The sequence below is a fragment of the Panthera pardus genome, unplaced genomic scaffold (assembly GCF_024362965.1).
Source record: "Panthera pardus isolate Hobbes unplaced genomic scaffold, ASM2436296v1 HiC_scaffold_6, whole genome shotgun sequence".
In the NCBI taxonomy this organism is placed as follows: domain Eukaryota; kingdom Metazoa; phylum Chordata; class Mammalia; order Carnivora; family Felidae; genus Panthera; species Panthera pardus.
Window position 1 is genome coordinate 103,825,716 of NW_026526991.1, and position 26,758 is coordinate 103,852,473.

At 53.6% G+C, this 26,758-nt stretch overlaps 1 protein-coding gene across 9 annotated transcripts in view; it reads left to right on the plus strand.

Annotated features, from left to right (window-relative positions):
* Positions 1-23,651, plus strand: part of IQSEC3 (IQ motif and Sec7 domain ArfGEF 3) — a 111,059-nt gene extending 87,408 nt beyond the window's left edge. For 2 of the 9 annotated variants that reach the window (XM_053895004.1, XM_053895005.1), the window contains 9 exons: positions 1,910-2,032; positions 2,487-2,653; positions 7,788-7,927; positions 9,049-9,174; positions 11,138-11,237; positions 11,414-11,575; positions 14,412-14,504; positions 16,796-16,845; positions 20,117-23,651. In XM_053895004.1, the coding sequence (XP_053750979.1) occupies positions 1,910-2,032; positions 2,487-2,653; positions 7,788-7,927; positions 9,049-9,174; positions 11,138-11,237; positions 11,414-11,575; positions 14,412-14,504; positions 16,796-16,845; positions 20,117-20,551 (1,396 nt within the window). In that variant the 3' untranslated portion in view covers positions 20,552-23,651. Of the gene's footprint in view, positions 1-1,909; positions 2,033-2,486; positions 2,654-7,787; positions 7,928-9,048; positions 9,175-11,137; positions 11,238-11,413; positions 11,576-14,411; positions 14,505-16,795; positions 16,846-16,933; positions 17,800-20,116 lie in introns of those variants that run through there. The other 7 variants (XM_019464886.2, XM_019464884.2, XM_019464892.2 and 4 more) reach the window with 7 other exon arrangements.
* Positions 23,652-26,758: the final 3,107 nt, after the last annotated feature.

A 26,758-nucleotide genomic window follows, 5' to 3' on the forward strand; every position in this document is an offset into this window, starting at 1 on the left:
CTGGTTCACCTCCTCTGACGGCCTCGCTGTCTGGGTCGGTCATGCACGATTCATAACTCCTGGCTGTGCTGGGCTAGGGGATACATGGGTGTGGGCCCCATGATGCTGCTCCTGAGGTTCACTTGCCAGCCTGGGAGTGCTCAGGGAGGACGACAAGAACTGCTGAGAAATCAGAGTAGCCTCTCCCCAGGCTGGAGCCGGGGGCTGCTACCACCAGTTTCTGTCTCAAACACCCAGACACTGACATTGCCACTTGTCATACTTGAGCCACATTCTTGCCTCGGCCCCCCAGTGCCACCCTCCCTCTCACTATCCAGGCAGACAAGTCTGAGAGGAGGCTGGGCTTGACTATGAGGAGGATGGGCTCCCAGCCTGAAGATGGCCATCTCCCCTGTGGGAGCCGAGAGGGGGGCTCCTAGCCTCCCCTTTCTAGAAGTCTCAGTGATGCTCTCTCCTCCCTGTTCCCCCCTGAAAGGGACCACCAGACCCCTGACCACTGTTGTGTGGCTGTCTCCCATTGCTTCCTTCTAAAAACTGACACCAGAGCCAGGGTTGAGTCAGGATCTCTGAGTCTCCTAGGTGGTGGGCCTTGCACAGGCACTGGCATCATGGAGGAAGTGGGTCCTGCTTAGGGCTCGTCCCTCTGCTCACACGGTCACTGGGCAAATGTTCCAAGTCCCCCGGTATGCTGGGCACCAAGCCACACATTGGGCTCAAGCCCGGAGCTCGCCTCGCCTTTTTGGGCAGGAAGGCAGGCAGCGACCAGGCCGTGACCCTGTGGCGGTGGCGGCCGGGGCTGTGGAAGCAGAGGGGCTGCTGACCCCAGTAGGCATTGTGGAGCTGGGTATGAAACGACCAGGAAAGAGGAGGCTGGACCACAGCACGGGTGCAGAAAGGGGGGAAGTCGTCTCTGGGAGCCTGATGGCACGTGGGAGTGTCTGTAGTTCTCAGGCACATCAGGGCTGCTGCTTGGCCAGACCTGGATCCCTGCCCGCTGCTCATGGCCCTGGGGACAGGCCACCCCAAAGGAGGGCAAGGCAGCAGGAGGACAGGAGGGGCCCTGGGAGGAATGACACTGCCTCACGTCCCCACCTCCATTTCCCCAGGCACTGCAGGGAGACATTCAGATGCAAACTCTCCAGGGCTAGATAGAGGTGGCATTTCAGAGGTAGAAGGGCCCTTGGGGAGCAGGACTCTGACCTCTTTCCTCCTCAGAAAAAGAAACCAAGGCTCTAAAAGATGAGTCTTCACCAAAAGACACAAAAAATTCAGTGGTAGGCCCAGGCTCAGAACCCGGCCGTGTTTGTCACACTGTTCCCCTCCCACATTAGGCTGATTTGTCATTTACTCTTCAGAGGCCACAGCTTCCCTGAGAGCTCAGGGCTCCTTGGCTGCAAGGGAGCTTAAGATGAGCTCACTCCTTTCCCATCTGGCCTGAGGCAGACCCCGAGGGGTGGTACGGGAGGAGGGGTCCGTCACCTGGAAGCCCAAATGGGCAGAGAAACTAGGCTCCTAACAGGACAGGAGCAGATAAGTAAATTGCACTTACTCCTATTTCAAACCTTTGCCTGACTCTAAGACCCTCTGAGGCTGAGAGGAGACGAGCTGGGAGCTAGAGGTGGAAGATCAGCCTCCTTCTGGCTGTGTGGCTCTGGATAGCCCCCCTGGCCTCTCTGGGTCTCCGGCTCTTAGCTATGGAGACAGCAGTCAGCCATCTGCCTCCCAGGGCTCTTGTGCTGGAGGAAAGATGGTGTAAGGGAGGGTCCTCTTAGGTTACCAGAGGGAGAATCCTGGCGGTCCAGTGGGAAAGGGGGGTACACCTTGCACCCTACTCCTCAGCTGTCTCCAGCTGAGAGAGGATTAGGGGCTGACCTCTCCTCAAGAACCCCCCCTCCCGACCTGCCCTCAGCTGTGTGGTGGACGAGATGGACTTCTCCAGCATGGAGCTGGACGAGGCCCTGCGGAAGTTCCAGGCCCACATCCGCGTGCAGGGGGAAGCCCAGAAGGTAGAGCGACTCATAGAGGCCTTCAGGTAGGACCCCCATCCCCGCTTCCCTCACACAGCCCTCAAAACACACGCCTGGGATGTGGGGCACCAGAGATGCTGGGGGGTCCATCTGGGGCTGGGAGAAGCCCTCCTGGTGGGGCGGGAAGGGTGGGGGGCTGGCTGCAGAGGAGGGAAGGAAAGAAAAGGGACAGGAGCCCTTGAGCTCTCTAGGCTTAGAGCAGCGCCGGGGCCCTCCAGGTAGACAGGGTGCATCCCACCCATCCCCATGGACCAGCAAGTCTTTGGTGAGCATCTAGGTGTGGTGACGGGCTCCATGGCTGTGTGACACTGGCCCTGTCCCCTCAGTGGGGAAGAGGGCCAGGCTACAGGGACCCGATGCCCTCAGAGAAGTGGCATCTGTCCCCCCAAGACTCCCCACTTCTGGAGCCCAGGGAAGGGGAAGAAGGGCCTCAGCACCCCGCTTGTGTCCCCACCGCAGCCAGCGCTACTGCATGTGCAACCCCGAGGTGGTGCAGCAGTTCCACAACCCCGACACCATCTTCATCCTCGCCTTTGCCATCATCCTCCTCAACACCGACATGTACAGCCCCAACATCAAGCCCGACCGGAAGATGATGCTAGAGGACTTTATCCGAAACCTGAGAGGTAAGGAGGATGGGGAGGAGGGCCGAGGCTGCTGCTCAGGCTCCGTTCTGTTCAGCGTGAATTCTGTGTCTGAGCTGACTGTAGATTGTCACCCTAGCAGCCAGGGGCACTGGACACTGCTCTGTGGTCCCAGTCACACACAGCCATCTGGAAAAGTTGCTTGCATGCCAGGCATTGGGGGAGTTTCCAGGAGTCATGGCCACTGCCCTACATCAACCAGCAAGGGCCCCTGGGCAATGCCCCTTGCCCTCCGTGGAACGTCCTCCATTGGTTGACTTCTAGGCCCCGGCCACACAGCTGGCGCCTATGTGTGCCAGCCCTTCCCACCGCACGACAGACGGAGGCTTTTAGGTCTTGGGTCCATGGACATCAGCCTTGCAGATAATTTCATGGCACCCAGCAGCCAAGTCCTTCTCTAAATGACATAGTGCACCACCTAGCAGGGATCAGAGCTAAACTGGCAGGATGTGATGTGTACTCAACTCACTGGCTTTTTTTCTTCTTTAGCACTTAAGGAATCAAAGCTATACATGCACATCATTTAATAAAGTCAAATCATTCTACACGGCTTGCTACAAAAAAAAAATTAGTCCCTGCCCGTCGCCACTCTTCTGCCACTCTCAACGTTCTTTTTGCCATTTATCGTGTTTCTTCTATATCGCGAAACCACGTGCTTCTTCTTCCTTTTTTTTTTTTTGTTCTTATTCCTTTTTTTAAATTGCTATGAAAGCAAACTGTAAGGTGTACAAATCTGAAAGCATGATGAAGTTTATGTTCATATGCATGTGTGATCACAGCCGGCTCTTGTTCCAGATCATTCCCCTGGCCCCAGAACATCCTCTCATGTCCCGGCCCAGTCAGTGCCCCTGTCAGAATGCCAAGGCTCCTGACCTTCCGTCCCCATTGACTAGTTGTGTAGCTCTTGAATTTCATATAGATGGGATGAAATAGTATCTATACTTTGCTTTCTTTTATACACTGCTACTTGTTCATTTTTAAAAATGTTAAGCATTATCTATTAATTTATATCTTAATCCGTTCGGGTTGCTATAACAAAATACTACTGGCTGGGTAGCTTATAAACAGACATGTGTTTCTCACAGTTCTGGAGGCCAGGAAGCCCAAGATGAAGGTTCTGGCAGATTTGGTGTCTGGTGAGAGCCCGCTTCCTGGTTCCGGCTGGGGCTTTCTCACAGTGCACTCGTCTGGTGGAAGGAGTGGGCTCTGTGAGGTCCTTTTTACATGGCACTGACCCCATTCACGGGGACTCCACCTTTATAACTTGGTTTCTAAAGGCCCCACCTCCTAATACTATCAGTTTTGGGAGCTAGGATTTCAGCATATGAAAGGGGGAAGGGAAACACAGACATTCAGACCATAGCAATTTCATAGAACATGAGCATTAGCCCTCTTTGATCCACCTTCCCCAACCCACCCCCACTAAAACTACCCTGAATCCCCATGATCTTCTTACAGCTGTAGCATTCTTTTTGTGACGTCAGTGTTTATGGTATTAAAGACTAGGTAAACACAGTTCAAAGCTGAGTCTTGAAGTATAGCATGATTACAAACCCTTTCTATTTCTCCTTTCCATGGAGTGAATACTTGTGTTCTTTTCCCATTTGCTCAACTCTCTACATACCTGCCACTGATTTATCTCCAAACTCCCCAACCTAAGTGTCAAGTTCCTCTCTGCACGTGGAACACGGAGAGGTATTCTTCTTGAGGTCTCTCTCCCAAGAGCCTCTAGTCTCTGCTCCTATCTCGACAGGTGGCTGGGCCAGCTGCATGCAGTCACCTGGGATTCCCTCCACCATCATCTGGGCACCTCTTTTGTCTTGTTCCTGTGTTTGGTTCCCGTATCCTAGATTTCATAGCTGGCTCATTTTTAGTTTTCTTCCATACGAAAGGTACATTGGCCGCAAATTTTTGAGAACTTGTGTGTCTGGATATTTGTTTTCTACCTTCACTCTTGATTGGGAGTTTGGCTGGGCATAGAATTCCAGATTGGAAACACTGAACTCAAAATTTTGAAGGCATTGCTCCATTGTCTTTTAATGGACAGTGCTACTCTGCCATTCCAATTCCTCACCTTTTGCATATTATTTCTCTCTCTCTCTCTCTCTCTCTGAAAATGTACAGGCTCTTCTCTTTCTCCTTTGTCTTCTAAATTTTCCTGATGTTTCGCCTCATTATGGTTCTTTTTTAAATTGAAGTATAATTGATGTCCTATTAGTTTCAGGTGTATGTCATAGAGATTTGATATTTTTATACATTGGGAAATGGTCCCCATGATAAGTCTGGTTACCATCTGTCACCATACAAAGTTATTACGGTATTATTGACTGTATTTCCTGTGCTGTACATTATTATATCCCCATGACTCAATTTATTTTATAATTGGAAGCTTGTACCTCTTAATCCCCTTCATTTATTTTGCCCACCCCCAACCTGCCTCCCCTCCGGCAACCAACAGTTTGTTCTCTGTATTTATGAGTCTGTTTCTATTTTGTTTTGTCCATTTGTTTTGCATTTAGATTCCACATATAAGTGAAATCATACTGTGTTTTTCTTTCTGAGTTGTTTCACTTAGCATAGTACCCTCTAGCTCCATCCATGTTGTTGTAAATGGCAAGATTTCATTCTCTTTTATGACTAATATTCCATTATACACACACACACACACACACACACACACACACCTTCTTTATCCATCATCTCTCAATACACACATAGGTTTCTTCCATCTCTTGGCTGTTACAAGTAATGCTACAGTGAACATGAGGGTGCAGATATCATCTTCTCTGTACTGTCTTTCTGGAACTCATGTTATTCAGATGTTAGATCTCCTGGTTTGATGTTCTAATTTTTACAGTTTTCTATTTTCCATATTCGTCTTCTGGTTGGACTTTCTTGAAGATGTCCCTTGGCTTTATCTTGCGAGTTTCCTACAAATTTTTTCATTTCTGCTGTCATATTTTTCATTTTTAATAACTCTTTTCTTCTGTAAATATTCCCCTTTTATAGCATTTTAGTCTTGTTTTGTAGATGCAACTATCTTCTCATATATCTCTGATGGTATCTGTTTGTTTTGGTTACTCCCTACTTGCCTCTATTTCTTCTGGCTTCCTTTTTCTGTTTTTCCCATACTTCTTTCTCTCTTGTGTTGTAGACTTTCCATATATATTTGATGAAACTTGATTGTTATCAAATATTTAAGAGTGAGCTAAAAGGCTGATTAAAAACTCTGTGAGTATGGGTGGGGGGTTCTGAGTGGTGGGCCTTTTCATACGGTGATTAAACTGAGCTGTTTCATTGGGACACCCTTACTGCAGTATCTTCAGATTTTTCTCTTGTGCTGGTTGATTCCCCAGAAGAGAAATGTCCGATCTGTTGACCAGAGGGTACGAGTCTGGCTGCCAATAGTCTAAGATCTTTTGGGTAAGAAGGATTGAGAGGGTCTCTTAATACATAGACATTAACTCCATGCTCCAGTTTTCAGCACAGACTCCCACCTTGGACTGGGCTTGGGTGCCCCCACCCCAGAGTTCCTGGTTCACCTCTTCCAGAGGACTGACCTTCAGTCCACTGCTGAAGCAGAGGAAGGGACAGGGAGATCTAAATCCTTTTTAGACTTATTATCAACCTATTTTCCTGTTTCCAGCCTGACCTCCACTAAAAGTGGGATTCCTGTTGCCACCCATTCCAGAGCCCTTTGGTGGTTCTGTGGTGTGCTGAATAGCTTGTAACTTCTCGGCCGGCTTCAATTTCCACTTTCTCAGGATTGTTCATGCATCCACTTTCCAGGTCATATGGTGCCCTTGTTTCTTCCCCCATTCTCTTTCTCTTTGTGTGTATATGCCTCTTTAAAAAATTCCCTTTGACCAGAATATTCAGAAGGAGCACAGGTGTGCAACCTGCCATTCCGGCTGGGAGCCTCTGTGTGTTCAGTCCTGGTCCCTGCTCTTTCTTGCCCCCAGCCTGATGTCTTTTAGGCCCCCAGGGGTGCTGCATGGGCTAATTTGCCTGACTTGAAGAACCAAGATCAGATGTGGAAGAAACGGGGTTGATACAAAGAGTTGCTCATAGAAGGTATAATGTCATCTCACTAGGTAGGAAATCTCCTTTGAGGACACTTGCCAAAGTTGCTTTATTTTGAATGTTTCTGTCTTATAAGAGAAGCATATAGTCATTAAAAAAAGATTTAGGAAAGGTAGAATGAAGAAATTTTTTATGGCTTCTCTTTCTACCTCCCAAAGAATTTGTTTCCAAGTCAGTATATTTCCTGCTAGTATTTTTTGTTCCTGGAGTTTTATTACTATGAAGTAGGAGATGGGAGTAGAGTGTCCTTACCTGCATTGCTACAGGGGGCTGTCTGGCTCCTCTTCACCTAACATGTAACCACCACCACCTCCCCACACTCCCAGTGAGGGAAGAATCTTGTCACACATTCTTAGTTAACAACTAATCAGGGGCGGGGATTAGGTGTGAGAGGGAGGAGATCCAAGAGAGAATAAGACAGAACATCAGCTCGGCACCTGGGTTGTTCTGTCAGTTAAGCATGCGACTCTTGGTTTTGGCTCAGGTCATGGTCTCATCGTTCATGAGTTCAAGCCCCATGTTGGGGTCTGCGCTGTCAGTGTAGAGCCTGCTTGAGATTCTCCCTTTCTCAAAATAGATTTTTTTAAAAAAACTTTAAAAAAAAGACAATATCAGCCTTCAAGTTGTTCTCATGGGGGGACAGGGAGTGGGGTGGGGGTAGACAAATACACAGAGCACAAGAAGAACTACAGAAGTGAGGCCCTGAGTGGGAACATGGAGGCTGTATTTGAGGATGAGGAAAGAGACCAGGGAGGTGAGAGTGGATGTTCTGGTTATGGAACAGCGGGAGATGAGACTGCAAAAGTGTGTTGGGACCATATTGTAGTAGTTCTGGTGCCTGGCTAAGGAGTCTGTCCTTAATTCAGTGGGGCTGGGAAGCCAGTCACTGAAGGTTTTGCAACAGTGACAGGGCAAAATCAAGGCCACCCCTGCAGAACATCAGCCTGGTGGGGGCTTCCCCTCTCTGGCTGCAGGCCTCTGACACCTCCATCCTCTGCCTCCCTCGCCTCCCCTTCCCTTGCCATGTTGGTAGGTGTGGATGACGGTGCTGACATCCCCAGGGAGCTGGTGGTGGGCATCTATGAAAGGATACAGCAGAAGGAGCTCAAGTCCAATGAGGACCATGTCACGTATGTCACCAAGGTGGAGAAGTCCATTGTGGGTATGAAGACGGTAAGTGCCCACCACAGAACAGCACTCACCCCGTGGGAGCCACTTCCTCTCCCATGGCTGCCAGGCGCCCCCCCCCCCCCCCATCTCGCACCTGCCTTTGTCTCAAGACCAGCTGACATCTCCCAATCTCCTCCTTCCCTTTCAGGAACACTTTTCCATTATTTGCTCACTTCATAGTAATTGAGTCCTTACTCTGTGCCATACACTGCACCCTCCGTTTTCCCTTACCTCACTTCCTCAGTGCTACCAGCTACGGCAGCAGAGAGGCTGAGGTGAGATGTTGGGAAAAGCTGCCCAGTGGTCTAGGGTTGAAGCATCTGGATGGCCAGATGGGGAGACTTAGGATGAGATGGATACTGGGCTTTCCTGGATGATCCTACTGAATAGAAGACAGGAAAGAGGCTGAAGTAGGCTCTAGACTGTGGTAAGCCACTGGTGTGCCCCTTAGTTGTGACCTGTGTCGCAGGCAATATGGTCCATGTTGGCAATGATTCTCTGTAGTTTACTATTCATATGTCAGCAGAGACTCTTCATGCCATAAACTGAAAGCATGCAGAGTGGGTTCTGGTATTTGTCTCCAGTTTCTCCTCCCTAAATTGCTGGCCTAAGAAGCAGTCTGAGGATGTCGTCTGAGCTCTACACTGAGCTCCTCTCTGCAGGGATGGCCCTTTTCTGCCCAGAGCCTTTCTTGCCGAGGTCTGCAGTAGATTGTTTTACACACAGCAGATTTGAGGTATCCCTGCAGTCCCCTCCCTCTTGCACACTTGCATTTGGGTGTGCGGTAGAGAAAGGGACAAAGGGGCCACTTTGCAGGCTGCAGCCTGGGTCATGGGGGTTGACAGCAACCAGATTTGACCAATCTGGAAGATCTTTTCAATTTCCATTCCCCGTGCCTTCATCTCACTTACTCCAGTGTGATGAACGCTTCTCCCCAAGCCTTGCACCCCAAGAAGCATGACGAGGGAAAGAGCCCCGGTGAGGAGAGAGGACGGTTAGGGTCAAGTTCAGGCCTTGCAGTAGAAACCTTGGCCTCCATCTGCTTTCCCAGAAAGTGGGTGCTATGGGGTGGGGAGGACTGTGAGCTCCAGGGCTCCTCCCCTAAGTTCCTGCCTCCACCGAAGGTGCTGTCGGTGCCCCACCGCCGCCTGGTCTGCTGCAGCCGGCTCTTTGAGGTGACAGATGTCAACAAGCTGCAGAAGCAGGCCGCGCATCAGAGGGAGGTGTTCCTCTTCAACGACCTGCTGGTGGTGAGTACACGGGCCAGGCCGGGGCCACCTGCTGCCCAGCTCAGCCTTAGCCCTGACCCTAGAGAGGGGCGGGGAAGGCCTCAGAGACTTCACTCAGAATGCCACAGTCAGGGGCTGATTCCTTTTGCACGACACTGTCCCATCATGGGGGGTGAGGTTGCTTAGCCACATAGGGCTACTTTGTAAGTTATGAAGCTGAGGCTCAGAGAGGTCAAGTGATTTGTTTATGGTTCCACAGTCATGGTGGGAATGAACCAGATCACAGATCATGAGCCTCTCCCACAGTACAGGAAACCTGGGGCGGGACAGGACAGGGGTGTGCTTCTCGTCCCACAGCCAGTGGGGGATGGTGGGCCTGAGCGGGGCCTGTGCTGCCTGGGGCCCAGGGGATGCGTGCATGTGTGTGTGTGTGCACATGTGTGTGTGCATGTCTGTGGCGTACTCATTCTTTGTTCTTTGGAATAGGTATCCATTCCACAATATTTAATGAGGGTCAACTATGTACCGGGCATTTTTGTAAGTGCTGGGAAACAGCAGTGAACACCATCGGGTCTCTGTCTTTCCCTCGTCTCCCACATCCTCTCTATCCATGAGTCATGGTGGCACTATCTCTAAAATTATCCCACATCTAACCATCCACCCCTGAGCTCCACCTTGCACAGAGCAGCAGAGTGATCCTTCCAGAGTACAAATCGGGCCTCATATCTGCCATGTTTCCCATGCCAGGCAAAGGAAGCCCGCACCCCCCACTTGGAGGCCTCCTGGATCTCTGACCTCCCCTCCCCGCCCTCCACTCCACAGCTTGCCTGCGCTGGCACCTTGGTCTCCAGAGCTGAGTCCCAAGGGCCAGGCTCCTTCCATCTCAGACCTTTGTTCTTGCCACCACCCTGCCAGACTTTGCCCAGCCACCTCCCTGTCTTCATTCAGGTCTCAATTCAAACATCACCTCCTCCCAGAGGCCCTCCCTGTGCACCTCAAAAGGTAGCCTGCCCAGTTACCTTCTATTCCTTCCCTATTTCATTCTCTTTAACACTTGTCAGTTTCTGGAATTACCTTATTTATTCCTTCACTTTGGTTTTCTTCTGCTTATTATGCTTTATGGATCAATCCATTGGTTTACCCCCTGACCGGTCTTGCTCCGCAGCTCTGTTAGGCACTCTGGGGGCACAGCTCTCTCTGGCTTCTGTGCTCCTGTGCCTCCAGGGCCCAGCTGGGAGAAGGTGCTGAAGAAGTGTTTAAGTACTGAGCAACCGGCTAAGTTTCCATTTTAGTTGGGGAGGGAGATAGGAAATAATGAAGGAAACAAATAAACCAGATAGTATCAAATTGGGAAAAAGGTGGTGTGAAGACGATGAAACCCAATGACGGGATAGGGAGGAAGGAGGGGCTGGGATTAGGGCCAATGTGGTTTGGTTTGTTTTTGTTTGTTCCATGGGCTGCTCAAGGAGATCTCTAAGCAGGCGGCATCTGAGTTCAGATCTAAGTAATGAGAGCAATCCAGCCATGCAGAGAGCCGCAGGGAGAGGTGCGGAATGGGGATAGCATGTGCAAAGGGCCTGCAGCAGGACCAAGCTGGCCCTATTCAGGCCACGGAAAGGATGACAGCAGGGCTTGAGCATGAAGCCAGAGTGAGGCAGGGACCAGATGGGGAGAGGCGGGCAATGTGCACTTCTAAGTGCAGTGGGAACAGCCACTGAGGGGTTTTATGCAATACAAGAAACCCCATATTGTGATACGGTATGTGTATTTATATACCTGTTATATGTGTGTGTGTGTGTGTGTGTGTGTGTGTACGTATGCGTGGATGTCAACGTGTGAATGTACCCTAAGTATATAAGCGTGCACGTGTGTTCATGTTTCTTTTTGGGTGTGTGCTCACCTGTGTCCCTGTGTGCTCATGGGCCTGAGTGTGCACACATGTGTGTACACACTCAGTGCATGTCTCTCTCCCTCTCTTGAACAGATTCTCAAACTTTGCCCGAAGAAGAAGAGCTCCTCCACATACACGTTCTGCAAGTCAGTGGGCCTGCTGGGCATGGGGTTCCACCTCTTTGAGAATGAATGTGAGTCTCCCTCGGCCCCGGAGATGTGGCCAAGGGTATTGGGGAGAAGTTGGAGGCTGCAGGGAGGGGGAAGGGGGTAAGCACCCCAAAAGCCCTGTCCAACTCTCCACACTGGGCCGGCTCCTGCCTCACTCACTGCTGCTCATGGCCGTGGGGGCCTGGGGTCTGCTTTCCAGATTACTCTCATGGCATCACCCTGGTGACCCCGCTTTCGGGCTCTGAGAAGAAGCAGGTGCTGCATTTCTGTGCCCTGGGCTCAGACGAGATGCAGAAGTTTGTGGAGGACCTGAAGGAATCCATCGCTGAGGTGACAGAGCTGGAGCAGATCCGGATAGAGTGTAAGGACGCGATGGCCGGGTGGGCGGGCGGGCTCAGGGTCAGCGGGGAACACAGGCTGCTTGCGGCACAAGTCTGACTCCTCGCCCCACTGTGGAGCGAGTGTGGGGTGAGCCGAGGACGCTCCTGCCATCCCGAGGCCACCCCGGCCCCACTGCACCATCACAGTTAAAGCGAGGTGCACATGCTCCGGTGGGGCTGTGGGGGTGCCCCTTGGAACAGGGGACTCTGTGGTGTTTGAGCAACACATCCAAGCCAGCCGACCAAGGCAAGGAGGCAAACCCAAAAGGCCTGGCGACCCAGACGCTTCTCTTCCCACCGAACTGCCTTGTACAGCCCCTCCCCCTGGATCCAGTCACATTCACGCATTACATCTGGTTGTGTCATTTTCCTTAATCTCTTTTAATCTAGAATCATAGTCCCCCCGACTTTGTTTTTTCATGAGATGGTCTTTTTGAAGAGTCCAGCCTGGTTTTCTGACTATCCCTCACCTAGGAGTTGTCTTTTTTTCCCCCTAAGGAATGCCTTGATTCTTGATTGTTCCAATTCAGGCATTGTAGAAACTATGAGGGGTCTTTGTAGGTCCGGGTGGTTTGCCAGTTACTTTGTGGTTTAGGAAAAGAGTGGCAGTGGCCTGCAAGCTGTGCCCACTTGCAAGCTTTTGCTGCTTAAGCATAGATCGCCTTTATCGGGAAGTTTAGTAAGAATGGATTCAGAAACTAAACCAGAAAGTACAGACAGACTTCAGGTCTGCCTTATACGGTCACTCTGTTGGAAAGTGGTTCTAAATTAATATAAACGCATTAGGCAATAGGAAAGGCAGTGGGAGTTTTGGGAGCAGGGGACCAACATGACAGGACAGTGCTTTTTAATCAGCGTTTTTGGAACACCTACTACGTGCCAGGCAGTTTGCCTACAGCATTCACAGTGAGGTCGCAAGGTAGGTGCTTGTCCGCAGTTCACAGACGAGACCCAGGGCCACTGAGGGATGTGCGTATTAGAAGGGCGTGCGTATTAGAAGTGGAGAAGGTGGCACTTGCGTTTGAGTCTGATTCTGAGGCTCATGTAGTTTCTCCTCTGAGAACGACAGAAGACGTGCCGTGTATAAGATCGTCAGGAAACCGCTAAATCCGGTTGAAACAAAAACCCACCAGACCAGACCGTACAACTCGGTAACTGCTTGGGTGGTAGGGGTGTACATTCCCTTGTCTGCGCTCTGGGGGCAACCGCGAGCTCAGCAGGATAACAGACAGACTCTTCAATGGCTGGACTGGATGCTCAGAGATGCCACCTTGGCTGTTGATCTTGAACATGCTCAAGGACACACCCTCAAATGTCACTTCTGTCACTGTCAAAATGTTACAGATGGCTCTGCACAGCCCTGGGGAGGCATAGCACACCAATGGGCCCCATGCTTGCTGGAAGAGATCCCTTTTCCCCCATCAACCCGGGAGCGGCATCCCTGTCCCTTCCAAAGTACAAAGGAGTAGACATTGCCAGAAGCAGTATATCAAGAGTGAATATCATCTCCTGCTGTCTAGAGGGCAGGGGAGCAGAGAGAGAGCCTCACGTCTGGCTGGAAGTAACAGCTGAGGAAAGATGAAGTACTGGTGAGGGAGGAAGGGAGGGAAGGAAGTAGAAAAGAAAATGAAAACAGTAACAGCTACCATGCGTTACATGCCCGGTACTGGGCTTAATGCCAGACCTATCATATTGTTTAATCCCTGCCACAATTTTCCGTGAGGCAGGTAGGATTGTCCTCATTTTACAAATAAGGAGAGTCTAACAGAGCTTAAGGAAGCTGTCCAAGTTCACACAGTCATGACAAAGCAAGATTCGCACCAAGGTCCTCAGACTCTGTGCTTATAATTACGATGCTAATTTCTCCAAAGCCAAGACAGCCCTTTTCCAGGGAGGGATGACCCCCCATTCAGGAGAAGTATCAAGTATTGACTGGTGGTGTACTTCAAGCAGTCAGGACAAACTGTTCTGGTTTGGAGTGTGCAGTCCAGTGTCCCTGGCTTCCTGACAACTAGAGAGACAGAAAATGGGACCCAGGAGAGCGGCCTTAATCAAAGGAACTTGAGTTATGTCTCCTGGAAAAGAGACACTGAAGGAGTGATTTAATAATCGTCAAACCTCTGAGGATGGTAACTGGCGCTTCTCTAACACCGCCGAGAGAACGAGAAGGAACAGGTTGACAGTCTAGGGAGAGGAGTCAAGGTTGTGGACAAGACAGATGCCCTGGCCACACGGACTGCACCCCACCGATACCCTCGGTGGGGAATCTCCTCCCTGGGAGAGCTCTGGAAACCCTGAGGAAGGTCTGTCCTGCTGGGCACAAGGTGGGCAGGCTGGCTGTCACCAGCCATCACCGAGGTCCACTGGTCCAAGTAATTTGTTTCTGCTATAATAAAAGCTAATATTTATTGAGCACCTGCCTCCAGCCAGGCCTCGTTCTAAAGGGCTTTGATGTATTTCCTCACGTAATCCTCTTAACAGCACTTTGAAGTGGGCACCGCTGTCCCCTCCGGTAAGGCATGGAGAGGTTAAGTAAATTGTCCAAAGCCACACAGGTAGGAAGCCCCAGAACCAGGATTCAGACCCAAGCAGCCCACCGCCCTCTCTTTTGCCTCTGACATTCAAGCAGCTAATAGCTTCCCCCCACACAGAGATGGAGAAACCGAGGCTCTAGCTGTGAAGTGGGGTGCCAGACTCAGGCCACACTTTGTAGCATGTCAGGGAGCCCCCCTCTTCTTGTTCTCTCCTCATTCCTCTTCCACCTCACTGTGCTTGAGGCTGGGTTCCTCTCTGTTCACGGGCCTCTCTGTCCTGCAGGGGAGCTGGAGAAGCAGCAGGGAGCAAAGACGCTGTCCTTCAAGTCCAGCGGGGCACAGGTGGACCCACAGTCCAAGCACGGATCGCCTACAGGTGAGCCCTGGTTCTGCTCCGTTGTCCCAGGCCCCAGGCCTACAATGGCCCTGGGCCTGCACGGGGGCCACCCTCTGCCCCCGGCCTGGGGTTCCTGGGGAATTGGGGTGAGGAAAGTACTTGTTCCCATGGCCATTTCTTTCTGTTAGGAGCTCCAGGCTTAATCTCATGGGCCTTAGTGGTGTGAGTGAGAAGGAAGGCGTGAGAGGAATGTGTCGATTTACATGCTGCCCTGAGGCCCTGGGTCCCTGTGAAAAACAACCATTCTTCCTGGAGGAGTCAGGCCAAGACAGCCCTAACCCCAGTCAGGGAGCCTCCTACCCACCCCCTCCCACCCACACCCAGGCTGTCTGGGGACTCCGGTTCACTGGAGGGGGTGACAGGTGTAGTAAAGAGAAGCAGCATGAGCCTGGTAAGGAGGGTGGCCAGGAGGGTCTGGAAATCTTGATCTGCCCGTCCAGTCCTTTCCCTAAGGAGCCACGAGTGCTTTCCTCTCCCAGGCCACAGTCAGCCTGCCCCCAAACCCAGATAAACCTCCAAACCTAACTTCCCAAATGGTTTCTTCAAATTGACTTATGCACTCCAGACACATCAAGCCAGCCTCAGATTTTTTTTTTTACCACCTTTGGCCACGTTTTCTAGACCTGCCTTATTTCTTCCATGGACATCTTCCTACTTTCTACCTCTTGCCCCTCACCTTTACCCCCACCCACAGGGGGCATGGGAAGAGTTACCTCCACCCCCACTCTGCAGTCCCAAATAAAAATTAGAAGGAGAGATGGCGTGAGAATTAACTCCCATCCCAACAAACCCCCAGCAAACCATCAGAACTGTTCACTAATTAATTAATTCAGCCATTTGTTCTTTCATTTAACCAACATTTATTGGGTGCCTGCTGTGTGTCCCCTGCTAAGCACTAGAAGACCAGGGTTCCAGCAAGACATTAGCTTGAGCTGAGACACTCCGGTGGGTTTCAGGCTGGTCCCCAACCCTCAATTACAGCCATGACACGGTGATGCCAGGACAGACAGCAGCACAGCACTGGTCACTCAGCTAGGAGATGAGATTCATTTTCCAGACAAGACCTGGGGCTGTTTTAGCTGCATGGAGATTCTCACTCTGATATCATCTTCTGTGTATGGGTTTGACCTGCCATCATGCAGTCATAATTCTCCACCCTGCCTGATTTGTCAGCCGGCCCCTTCATGTCTGTAAGGTCACAGTATACGAGTCGCTGCTTGTTTGCACAGCTGTTGAAACTCCAGAGCCAAACTTCAGTTGTGATTAAGCACTTGACACCCCACCCCACTCTGCATCCCAGCATGCCTCTTCTGGAAGCTGCACCCCCCCAATCAGACCAGGATGCATGTCTCCATGGCCTGGTCCATCAGTCACCTCCCCAGTGGGGTTCTCCTAGGTTCCAAATAACGGCAGAGCTCCCTCTGTGCTACAGAAAGCAGGGCGATGAGCACAGCAAGGGAACTTGCTCATGCGTGAGCACACACACACACACACACACACATGCACACTGTGTTGAGAAGTCACAGGGGCTCCAACAGAGGGGCTCTAGGTGGCCTGCTGGGGGCAGGGGTGGGAGCCAGGAGCGACTGAGCCAAAAAAAGCTACCACGATGTCCCTAGAGATCTGCAGGGTCCCCGGTGCTGTGCTGGCCCAGTCAGAATGCCCCAGCAGCAGTTACACAGCCATCATCAGCTAAGCTTAAGCTAAGCATGCCAGGCCCTGTGGTGAGTGTTCTACAGGTCCCCGCTCATTGAATCCCCACCACTCAGCCAAGTAGCAGGGGTAGAAACACAAAAGGAACACGGCCCCTCCCTCAAGGTGCCTGTGGCTGAAAGAGGCAGATTAGTGCAGTGCCCACAAACACACAGCAGAGCCTCCTGGTGTCTCTGAGAGCCAAGAACCAATGCCACCGCAAAACCAACTTCCACAGTCCATACCGGGGAACCTTTGACAGTGGCTCAGGCTGTCAAGACTGAGCAATGCTTGCTGAGACTCAGTAATGCTTGCTTAAAAAACCTCAGAGATCTTCTAGGCTGGACTCCCAAGGTCGCACAGCTAAGTGGCAGAACCGGGCTCCGACTTCTAGCCCCCGCCCTGGGGCTGCACCTCCGTCAGGAGTGGCATGGTACCCAGAGTCTTCTGGCCACAACGTGTAACTGCAAGGATGCTTGGTATTGGGGGTGGAGGGGTGGGGTGGGGGCTGGGAGGGAGAGGCAGGGATTTGTGTCAGGCTGGTTGGAGAGTGAGCCCTGTGCTCTTTGCATTCAAAGCCAAAAGGGAAGCTGCCCTGGGGGAGAAGCCGGTGGAGAGCACGGTGGAGGTAAGTGGAGGCCTGGTTGCCCAGGTGAGTGGTTCCGTGCACCCCCGCTTGTCCTTCTTCTCACTGTCTCTGTTGTTTCTCTTCTCAGGTATTAATCAATGCCTCCCCAGCCCGACTCACCATTTTACCAATTTCAAGAGATACAATTAAAAGTTACTGCTAGCATGGGTAATGCCACTGTTCCAGCACCTAATAATGCCACAGCACTTTCTGCCCATTCCCCAGCTGAGTGCCTTCTGAGGCCGAGCTCCCAGACCAACACCTGCAGAGATGCCCATGCCACCTCCATAGCGACCCCACCCATCCCCCAACCCACTCCCCCAGCAGATCGCTCACTGATCCCCCTAGTACCCGCTCTATCAGGGAAGCCACTGTTCCCTTTTCCTCAGTTGCCCTATCCTCCATAGGAGGGAGCCTGGGCCCCTCCAGAGACTCACCCCTCAAGTCCAGCCCCAGTGACCACTTCCACCCCGGATCCTGCCCTCAGCCGTCTCTTGGGGCAGGTGGAGAACTGGAGGGGGCAGCTGAGAGGGTGGAGCTCCTCCCTGGACCGGCTGGTCCATTCGGAAAGCTGGCCATGGTGTAGGGGTGTGTGCAGGAGCTGATGAGGCAGAACAGGGTTGAGTCATCCTAGGGATTTCACTGGGGGTGGGGAGCAGGTAAATTTGAAGACTGTCCGTGTGTGTGGGGGGGGGGGGGGTGCCCATCCCCAAGCCACATAGCCACAGAAGCTGGTCCTTGCCAGGCCCCCAAGTGTCACCTGGGGGGCATTCAGTGGCCCCTACAAGCTTTGCTGGGGCCCAGTCCTCCCCCACTGCTCCCCAGTGAGCCTTCCCCTCCCACGCCTCTGCCAGGCTTCCAGGGACTACTAGCTTCTCACACAGACACCTCCTTTCCCAGCCCCACCCCAAGCTGGAGGAGCCCCCACTTAGAGGTCTGAGGGAGGAGCCTGCCCACCCCAGGGGTAGCCCCTGTTTTCCCTCTTTCCCCATGGCCCCCACCCCCCACACACCTGTGTCTGGAGGAGGCACCTTTACACGGAGGAGCTTCCTGCCCCGGCAGCTGACAAGCCCCCAGGGTGGGTATTCCATCCCCTGCCCCCTCTTCTCCCCATCTTCCTGCAGCTGCCCATTCTCTAGCCTTGCAGATAAACACACAAAGTTACCAGCCTTCCGGTTTGTTCTACCAGCCGTGCCCGTGCCTTAGCCTGACCTGCCCAGGGAGGACAAGTGACCTGATGGCCCGTTCTCCCCTCCCACCCTGCCAGAGGGCCATGTGGCTATCTGCAAGGCTGCCACCCCCAGCCAGCCCCAGGGCCCTGCCAGCCTCTGCTCCCCTGCACGGAGGGCAGCCTCGCTGCTCCCGGCCTCTCAGCTGGACCCCAAGCTCTCTTGTCCTCTGCCCTCTCTCGTCATTGCCTGGCCGAGCCCCTCTGGCAGGCGCTTCTCCATCTTCTCTGAGCTGTTCTGACCTGCTACTCATGTTCCATCTCCTCTCTTTCTTTCTCTCTCTTTCTCTCTCTTTTCTCTCCCCTTCATCAGCAGGAAGGTGAGAAGGGGGTCAAAATGAATGTTTTGCTGTCACTTCCTGCTGCTCACTTACCATTAGAGATACGGGATCCAGGCTGGGGTGGAGATGAGGGAGATGCAGACAGTGGAGGGGATCAGGAAGCGAGAAGTGAAGAAGAGGAGGAGCCAAAAGCTGCAGGGCTGTGTGGGCGGGAGGGTCACGGCAGCTGGGAAGAGAAGGCAGGCTCAGGGGATCTGGATTAGGGTGGTCAGACTTCTGCTGTACAGTCTGGGGGAGCAGGAGGGCAGAAAGCCTGCGCCCACCATTCAGGCCACTTTTCTCGTGGGGAATAACTCAGAATCCATGCAGGTGGGGCAAGGAGCCAGTGCCCTCTGGCAGCAGGGGGCAGAGGCCTTCTGTCAGAATGAGGTCCACAGAGGGCTCCCCAGGAGGAAGGTGGGCCCCAGCAATGCCCTGTGCCTGCCCTGTGTCCTGGCAGGGCACTGAGGGACTCGGGGGCTCCTTCGTTTCATTGGGGGGAATCTCAGGCCTAGAAAATGCTGCCAAGGTTGGAGGTTGAGAGGGAAGAGCAAAGCCTGCAATGTGGATATTGAAGGGGCGGACGGAGCCGGCGCTTGGGGAACTGTGGAGCAGCCCAAGGGGAGGGCACAGGCCCAGAGACTGCACCTTCTGCCGACAATAGGATCTGCTGGTTTAGGTCTCTGAGATAGTTTTGAGCTGAGCCATCTTGGTCTAGGCCTGGCGATCAAGGCCCCTCCCCTACAGCATCGATTTCCCCCTCTGTGCTCTTCTGGGCAGCCCATCCTGGGTGACGGTGCCCAAGGGCAGTAGGATGGGTCCTCAGGGTGAAGATCTCAGCCACTCCAGAAGGCCAGGTGTTAGAAGGGGACTGAGGCATGTCGCACCTACAGGCTGGGGAGCTGGAGGGTGAGGAATTAACCCCTCCCCTCCCAGAAGGTGCTAGCTCCCTTCCTCCCATTTCCTCAACCTCCCCCTGCCAGCAAGAGGAGGCCAGGCTGGTTCACAGTGACTTCCAGGGGCTGAGAGAGGGGGTGAAGATTAGAGTCCTTTCTGGGTACCCTCTCCTGCAGCGGGACACGTTTAACCGGGACGCAGGCTGGCCCAGAAAGGCAGCTAGGGACCACACTCTGGCCTTGGCTGTCTGGGCTGCTTTCACATGCATGGTTTTGGCCTTGGGGATCCAGGAGGATCCGGTAGGTCCAGATCACGTATTCAGGGGGCCCTGGCATTTTGGGTTTGGGCACCTTTGTAATTCGACAGAACAGTGAAGCTTCTCCTTTAACAAAGCGGGCGGAGGAGGGGGCTTGAAAGGCTCAAAGATGACTGACTGTCCTTCAACACAGCTCTGAGAGGCAAGGAGGGGGCAAAGACCATTTCCCCTGTTTTCCAAGCTCAGAGGTGGTAGAGAGGGAGGCAGAGAGAGGTTTGCCTGTGAAATGTGATCGCAGAGCACTGCAGAACCCTAGGGGCAGCTGGCCCAGGTGCCCATCTCACAGGTGAGGAGACGGGCTCTCCCTTCCCCACCCAGGGTCGGCACTTGGGTTCAGCAGTCAGGTTTCCTCCAGGTGGGTGGAGAGATGGTGGGTCCAGGTGAGGGCTGGGAGCCTCCAAGGGGCATAGGAGACAGGAATGGTGGGGAGGGAGGCTCAGGGTAGCCAGTCCTAGCAGCTGGGAATTAGTCTTGTAACATTTCATGCTTCTCTGGCTGTTTCTAAACTAGGTGTCAATTCACAACAGGCTTCAAACGTCTCAGCACAACCCCGGGCTGGGGGCCGAGAGGGGAGCGCCGGTGCCACTGCCAGACCCGCAGCCTAGCCCCTTGAGGGAGCAGCCCCCACCGCTGCCACCGCTGCCACCCACACCCCCTGGGACCCTGGTGCAATGCCAGCAAATTGTCAAGGTCATTGTCCTGGACAAGCCCTGCTTGGCCCGCATGGAGCCCCTGCTGAGCCAGGCTCTCTCCTGCTACACCTCGTCCTCCTCCGACTCCTGTGGCTCCACACCCCTGGGTGGCCCAGGCTCCCCAGTCAAGGTCATCCACCAGCCTCCGCTGCCCCCGCCCCCACCCCCCTACAACCACCCCCACCAGTACTGCCCGCCCGGCTCTCTGCTGCACCGGCGCCGCTACTCCAGCGGCTCCAGGAGCCTGGTGTAGACTCTGCCCCCCCCCACCCTGCTGCTGTCCCAGGAGGGCTGGCCGCTGGGGGGCCCTTGGCTGCACCCAGCAGCCCCCACCGCCCGTTTGCTCGCTGCTCCCCAAGCCCTGGCACGATGCACTACTGGTCACTGATCACCATCATTTTGGAAAGAGAATCCCAATCCTTGGCACCTGGGTTTGCCTCGCCCAACCCTGCTCTCCTCACTCCATTGAGCACCCCTTCCCCCCAATCTGGAGACACCACCTCACTCTCCTGGGGCCCCACACAGCCAGGCACGTCCAGGCCTCCTCTTCCTCCTGCCACCACTCTGGCCACTTGGGCCATGGACTGAAGAAAGCAAGAGCTGAGGGCCTAACCGGCTTCTGAGTCTTGAGTGTGTTAGGTCCCAGGCCTCAGGCCAGGTAAGGAGGCTTCCTCTGCTGCACCCCAAAGCCCAGCAGTCTCAGGAGTTTGGTCACACCCTCTGCCTCCTCCCGGGGCCTTTTCCTGCTTTCTCAGGAGCTGGGCCCTGCCTGCCCAGGGCTGCTCAGACTTCAGGAAAGTTTTGAGAAAGGTTAAGAGGGAAAGATCAAGTCGGCAGAGCCATGGAATCGTGAGGTCCTACATCCATAAAATCCAACTTTTAAAAGGGTTTCTTCGTTTTCTAGCCCCAGATATGACCTGGCCAATGCAAAGTGCCCAGGGCGTGGACTTAAACACACACAGGTTCTTCCAATGTGGAAGTACAAACAGGGAGAAGGAGCAGTGATTTGCCCAGGGACAAATGCAGCCAGCAGAGGTAGAATTTGGACCCATGTCCAGACTCCCTCTTGAATGATTTCTGTGGCCTCCAGGAGAGGTTTGCACACATCCATGGGTGAGAGGAGCAGGTGGTCCAGAGGTGCTTGCACGCCCCCTGCTGCCATCCCAAACCAGCCCTTCAGCCTTCAAATCCCTGACCCCCCTCCCCCACCCCAGAAGGTGCCAGACCTGCCTCCAGTAGGAGTGCCTAAAAGACCCCTTCACCTTCACAATTGCAAAGGAGAGCCAAGATGGGCTGGCTGACCTCCCAGGTCAGCTTTTATGAGACCCCACGGAACCCAGGCAGCCCAGCCCCAAAGACCTGGGGCAGCAGCATAGCCTGCCCCAATCCCAGGCCTTTCAAGGAAGTTCTGTCCCAAACCAGGCTGGACTCTCCAGTCCTGTGCCAAGAGCTCGTTGCTGTCCTTCATTAAGATCCTGTCCCACTTGGAGCCCATTATCAAAGCATGCCAAGAGATGGCAGTGAATATCGGGCAGGTCTAAAGTGAATCTGCTTCTTCCTGATGCCTACCCTGTGCCCTAAAGGGAGTGCCCTGAGCCAGCTAGGAGGCACAGAGTCCTCCCCCACTCTAGGAGGTTCCAGATGACCTAGTTTCGTGTGCGTGTGTGTGTGTGTGTGTGTGTGGTCACCCAGACGTCAGTATGATGTCACCCAGTGAGTTTATTTCTGGCTGTGTCTTTGTCAGCCTGGTTTCCATAACTTGTGACCAATTTGCTGCCTCCTCCCTCAGTGGCTGCCCAGCTAACGTCCCCCGTCCTTGTTGCCCTGGCCCCTGTCCTGGGTCTTCTCTATAACAGGTGGCTCCAGTCCACAGCCTTTTGGAACAGACTGGCTGACAGACGGGGCACAAGGATTCAGTCCCCTCTGGTGCCCTTGGCCAAGGCAAGGATCACCCTTAAAAAGTGCAGGCCTAGGCCGCAGGAGTCGGGGACTCAGGAGGGAGTGGATGAAGCTCAAATGAGAAGCCGTGCTGGAAGGGAGTGTAGGCAGCAGGGAGGAAGAGGGGCTGTGAGGCGGCTAAGTGTGCTCATAGGGTGGGGACCATGAGTGCCAGAGCTGCTGAGAAGGGACACAGTCTCAGCCATCGGATCCCCTTGTCACCTACTCACATAGTGCTTCTCGCTGACAGCGCCCACCTCCCTGTTGATGGGCGTGCCAACACTGGCCCCTCCCCCCACCTCTGCCACAGCCCTAACCTTCCAGGTCAGGACCAGCCTCAGGGCTGGCATGTGCCTAGAGCCTCTCTCTGAGGACCCAGATGCTCAGGCATCTCAGGGCCCCTTTCCCAGGTGGGGGCTTCCCCCCTGTCACTGCAGTGGCAGCACTGGGAGGCCTGGCCTAGGAGGCAGACCAGCCTGGGGTCAGCAGCACGTGGCACCAAGCCCAAGCTATGAGGACCTTTTAATTCCTGATGGCCTGAAGCGGGGTGCAATGGGGCCCCCTCACTGTTGGGGAAGCAAGAGTTCCCATTGCCTATAACCGCCCTCCCCTGATCAGCCAACAGGCTAAAGTTGAGACCCACCGCTGGACCTGTCCCCAGAGCCTCATCCCCAAAGACCTGGGATAAGCCTCCTGCTCCTCCCATGGCAGCAGCCGTGGCAGAGCCTCCAGCTCTCCCAGTGAGCCCAGCTGCAGATGCACTCGGCTCCCCCTGGCTCCCAAGATGGTGGGGGCAATGGAGGGCTGACTGGGCCCCCAGACAGCGTCCTGGGTACATGTCCGATTACCCCAGGGTGGCCCCACTTTATCAACTCTTTAGGCCTTATTTTAGAGGATCTGGGCCCCTTGCTCAATTTTATCCATCTGGCCCCAACTCCAGAATCAAGAATGGGAAATACAACTCCCTTTCCCACACGGTTTCAGGCAAGTCCCACCCCACACCTGGAGTAAGACCCGCCCTGGCAGCTTGAGCTGGAAGCCTGCCTGCCTCCAAGGGCACACGTATTGATCAGCCCTGAGCCCTTGACCCCTGAGATCCTTGACACCCCCCCCACCCCTGCACCTGTGCCCCCACAGCCTGCCAGAATGTGTCTTTGTGTCCAATAGGCTTCCCTGGTAACCATCCGTCCATCTGTCCCTGTGTTCTGCTGTATATACCTTCTTGCTGCACCCCACCTCCCTGCATATGCCCCTTCACCCCGCTGGAGAGAAACCTCTCTAGGGAAAGGCAGGGTGGCTGCACCCAGCGACTAATCCAAATGGCAAATATTTTGTAACAAAATAGCCCAGAGGTATTTTATCTGTTCAATTCATAGAGTTTTAGAGATTATATTGAAATATGTCACTTGAGCAAATTTTGTGTTGGTTGCATTTGTTTTGTTCTCTCAGAGGGAAGTCCCACTTTAAATCAGAGTGTCTGATTGTCCAGAGGCCAAAGCCAGAGGCTGTTCTGAGGCCCTCCGACCTGAGGTCTTTGAGTGCTGGACTGCCAGTCTGCTCTCTTCTGGCCACAGTGATGTCACCCCTCACCCCAGGAGGAGGTACCTCTGTGCCACCATGGGACATGGTTAGGAAGCCCCAACTTAACTAAAGGAGACTTGGGTGTGGGGGGTCATATGATGGGTCAGAGCTGGGGACGCAGGGCCAGGGAGCTGACCCCACCAACTTACCTGTCAGCCAGGTAAGAGAGCACCTAACCGTGGAGACTGGAACAGTTTTGGGGGGAGGAGGCCCCATGACTGGCAGTGTGCATCTCAGTAGAGTGAGAGACAAGGGACCAGGACCGCATCTGCCCTGCATGACTTTCTGCAATGGAGAACAGGGGCATGTTGGGGACCCAGGGTCCCACTGACCATGGTCAACCCCCCAAAGCCTGACTGTCCAATCACAGGTCTGCTTTGACAGGCCCTGTGTGGAGGGCACCAGGCTCAAGTGAAGGGACTGAGGGAACACTACTAGGGAAGGTACACGGAACCACAGAGTGTGGGGGTGCAAACATCTGTGGGTTGCTGGAGGGGATGCTGAGATTTGGTGGCGGCAGGATAAGACAAAGACAAGGTGGCTGTAATGCAGGAGAAAACAAGAAAATCAGGGCTAGGGAGAGACACAAGGGGCTTGGGCCAGCATTCACAGCTACATGCAGTGCTCACATCAGGCTCCATGGACAGAGGCTTCACAGAGAGTGATTTCTCCTGGCAGAGGAGAGAGGAGAGAGCCTTCCAGCAAAGCTGAAGCATCAGAGGCACTGCACCATGGGAAAAAAGCAACCAGCCAAGATGGTGGGGCCAGGGACACCTGCAAAGAGGGCAACCAGCTCTCCTGGTGACAAGAACCCTGAACACCCTGAAATCCAGACAGCTCCCCAGGTTGGGTCCCATTATCCCCTGCAAAAGTGGAAAGGAACATGACCTCCACCCTCCTTCCAGGAAACGGGAAATTCCAGGAGCAGCCTGGGGCCAGCTAGGACCTGTCCCATCCTGGGAACTCTCTGACCCAAGAATCTGAGGACAGGCCCCTCGAGAGCACCCCTGAGGGGACCCAACTCAGCCCAGGCCTGGGAGAGGGCCAAAGGCCAAAAGGGCTGCTGCTGTGTGAGAACACAGGCTAGCCACCATTCTCCAAGCCTGCCGACCCCTGAGGTCATCTGGAAGGAACGGCCATTCCTGGCTCAGCAAGAGAGGAAGACCATTGTCTCTAACAGAGGCCCCTGGATCCATCTGCCACAGGGCTGGAGAGCCAGGGCCAGTGACTCTCCCTGGTAGTGACCCTTTGGGGGGAAACTCAAACTCATCAGCCATTGACTTAGAATGTTTCCAATAAGGGAGACAGGGATGGATAGGCTTGTAGCTGAGAGCAATGGACCAGAACGAGATGCCAGTGCTAGAATCCAGGGAAAGTCAACAAGGCTACGAAGCCCCAGCATGCACCAGGCCCCGGCCTGGGGGTGGGGGGTACACAGTGAATGGGACAAAATTCCTGCCCTCCGGGAGCTCACACAGAGTGGTCACACACACAAACAGACCAATTACTCTCACATAGTGAGTGCTGGCACGCTAGAGGTGACAGGGAAGGGCTGTGTCAGAGTGAACAGTCAAGGAAGGCCTCTGAGGGGAGGCATATTCAACAAGGTCAAGGTCAGGTCTGAGGGCAGGTGAGCAGTTCAGAGACCATCTCCACAATGTTGAATGGCCAGTGTTTTGAGGCAGAAACGGAGATATTTCCTAATATATGAATTTACTTACATGAAAATCGTTACTATCTCTTACTTAAATGCATTTGAAGAACTACTTACACTGAGGAAATAATAAAATTAGGCTTCTCCTGGAAAACTCCGGACAGATGGGCATGATAATCAGTGGGAAAGGAGGTGGGTTGAAAGCAGGCTGTCAGGCTGTTCCAGAGGCAGGCCGGGTGGGGGTGGCGTTAAGGGCTGGGCCGAAGCGGGAGGACCCAGGCCACCAGTGCAGGCCCCAGAAGAGAAACACCCACAGTGAGGAAATGCTGTCCTGCCACCAGGCATTACTGTCCAGACCCAGGGCTCCCGTATGGTTCTGACTCCTGATGGGGAGGAGCCCACCCCAGGGCGCCATGAGCCCACAGGCAGCACTCTTCCCCCTCCCTGTCTAACCTGTCACCCCAAACCAAGGGGACTCAGGTTTGCAATTTAAAATATAATAGGGGGTGCCTGGGAGGTTCAGTCAGTTAAGTGTCCGACTTGGGCTCAGGTCATGATCTCATGGTTCTTGGTTTCGAGTCCAGCGTGGGCCTCTGCACTGACAGCTCAGAGCCTGGAGGCTGTTTCAGATTCTATGTCTCCCTCTCTCTCTGCCCCTCCCCTGCTTGTATTCTCTCTCTTTCTCTCAAAAATAAATAGATAAACATTAAATAAATAAATAAAATATAACAGCATGGACTCCATGGCCCATTACCCACAAGGCCCTGGGATTGGCACCTTTTCCGACCTCAGCGTGAATTTCACAAAACTGTAGTAGGGTTGATTTCTCATCCAGTAGGATAGGCAGAAGACCACTGTGCACCTTGGCGAACCTACCTTCCTTCCCCAGCCCTGACGGATGTGGCTAATTGACCACTGCTTTTCAGGAATCACCACCAGTCAACAAATGACACCTGGGATGAAACTCAGTTACCAGCCACCCATGGTGTCCTTGTGGAGCCACCTTGAGGGAAGCCATGGATGGAGAGGGTTTTAGAGCAAGAGGCCCAGTCAGACTCTGGGTCCCAGGGAGGAAGTCTCCTAAAACACCAGCAGCAGGGGCTCGTGCCCACTGTTGTCAGATTGCCTGTGGAAAATGGCTCGGGAGGACGCCTCACTATTCCTTAGCTCAGTGATGCTCTGCTCGTCTGGTGCTCAGGACCGCTTTTCTTGGGTCTCCACACCGCTCCAGCATCCTGTCAACATCCTGCCCAGTAGGTCCCCTCACTCCTCTACTCACCGGCCACC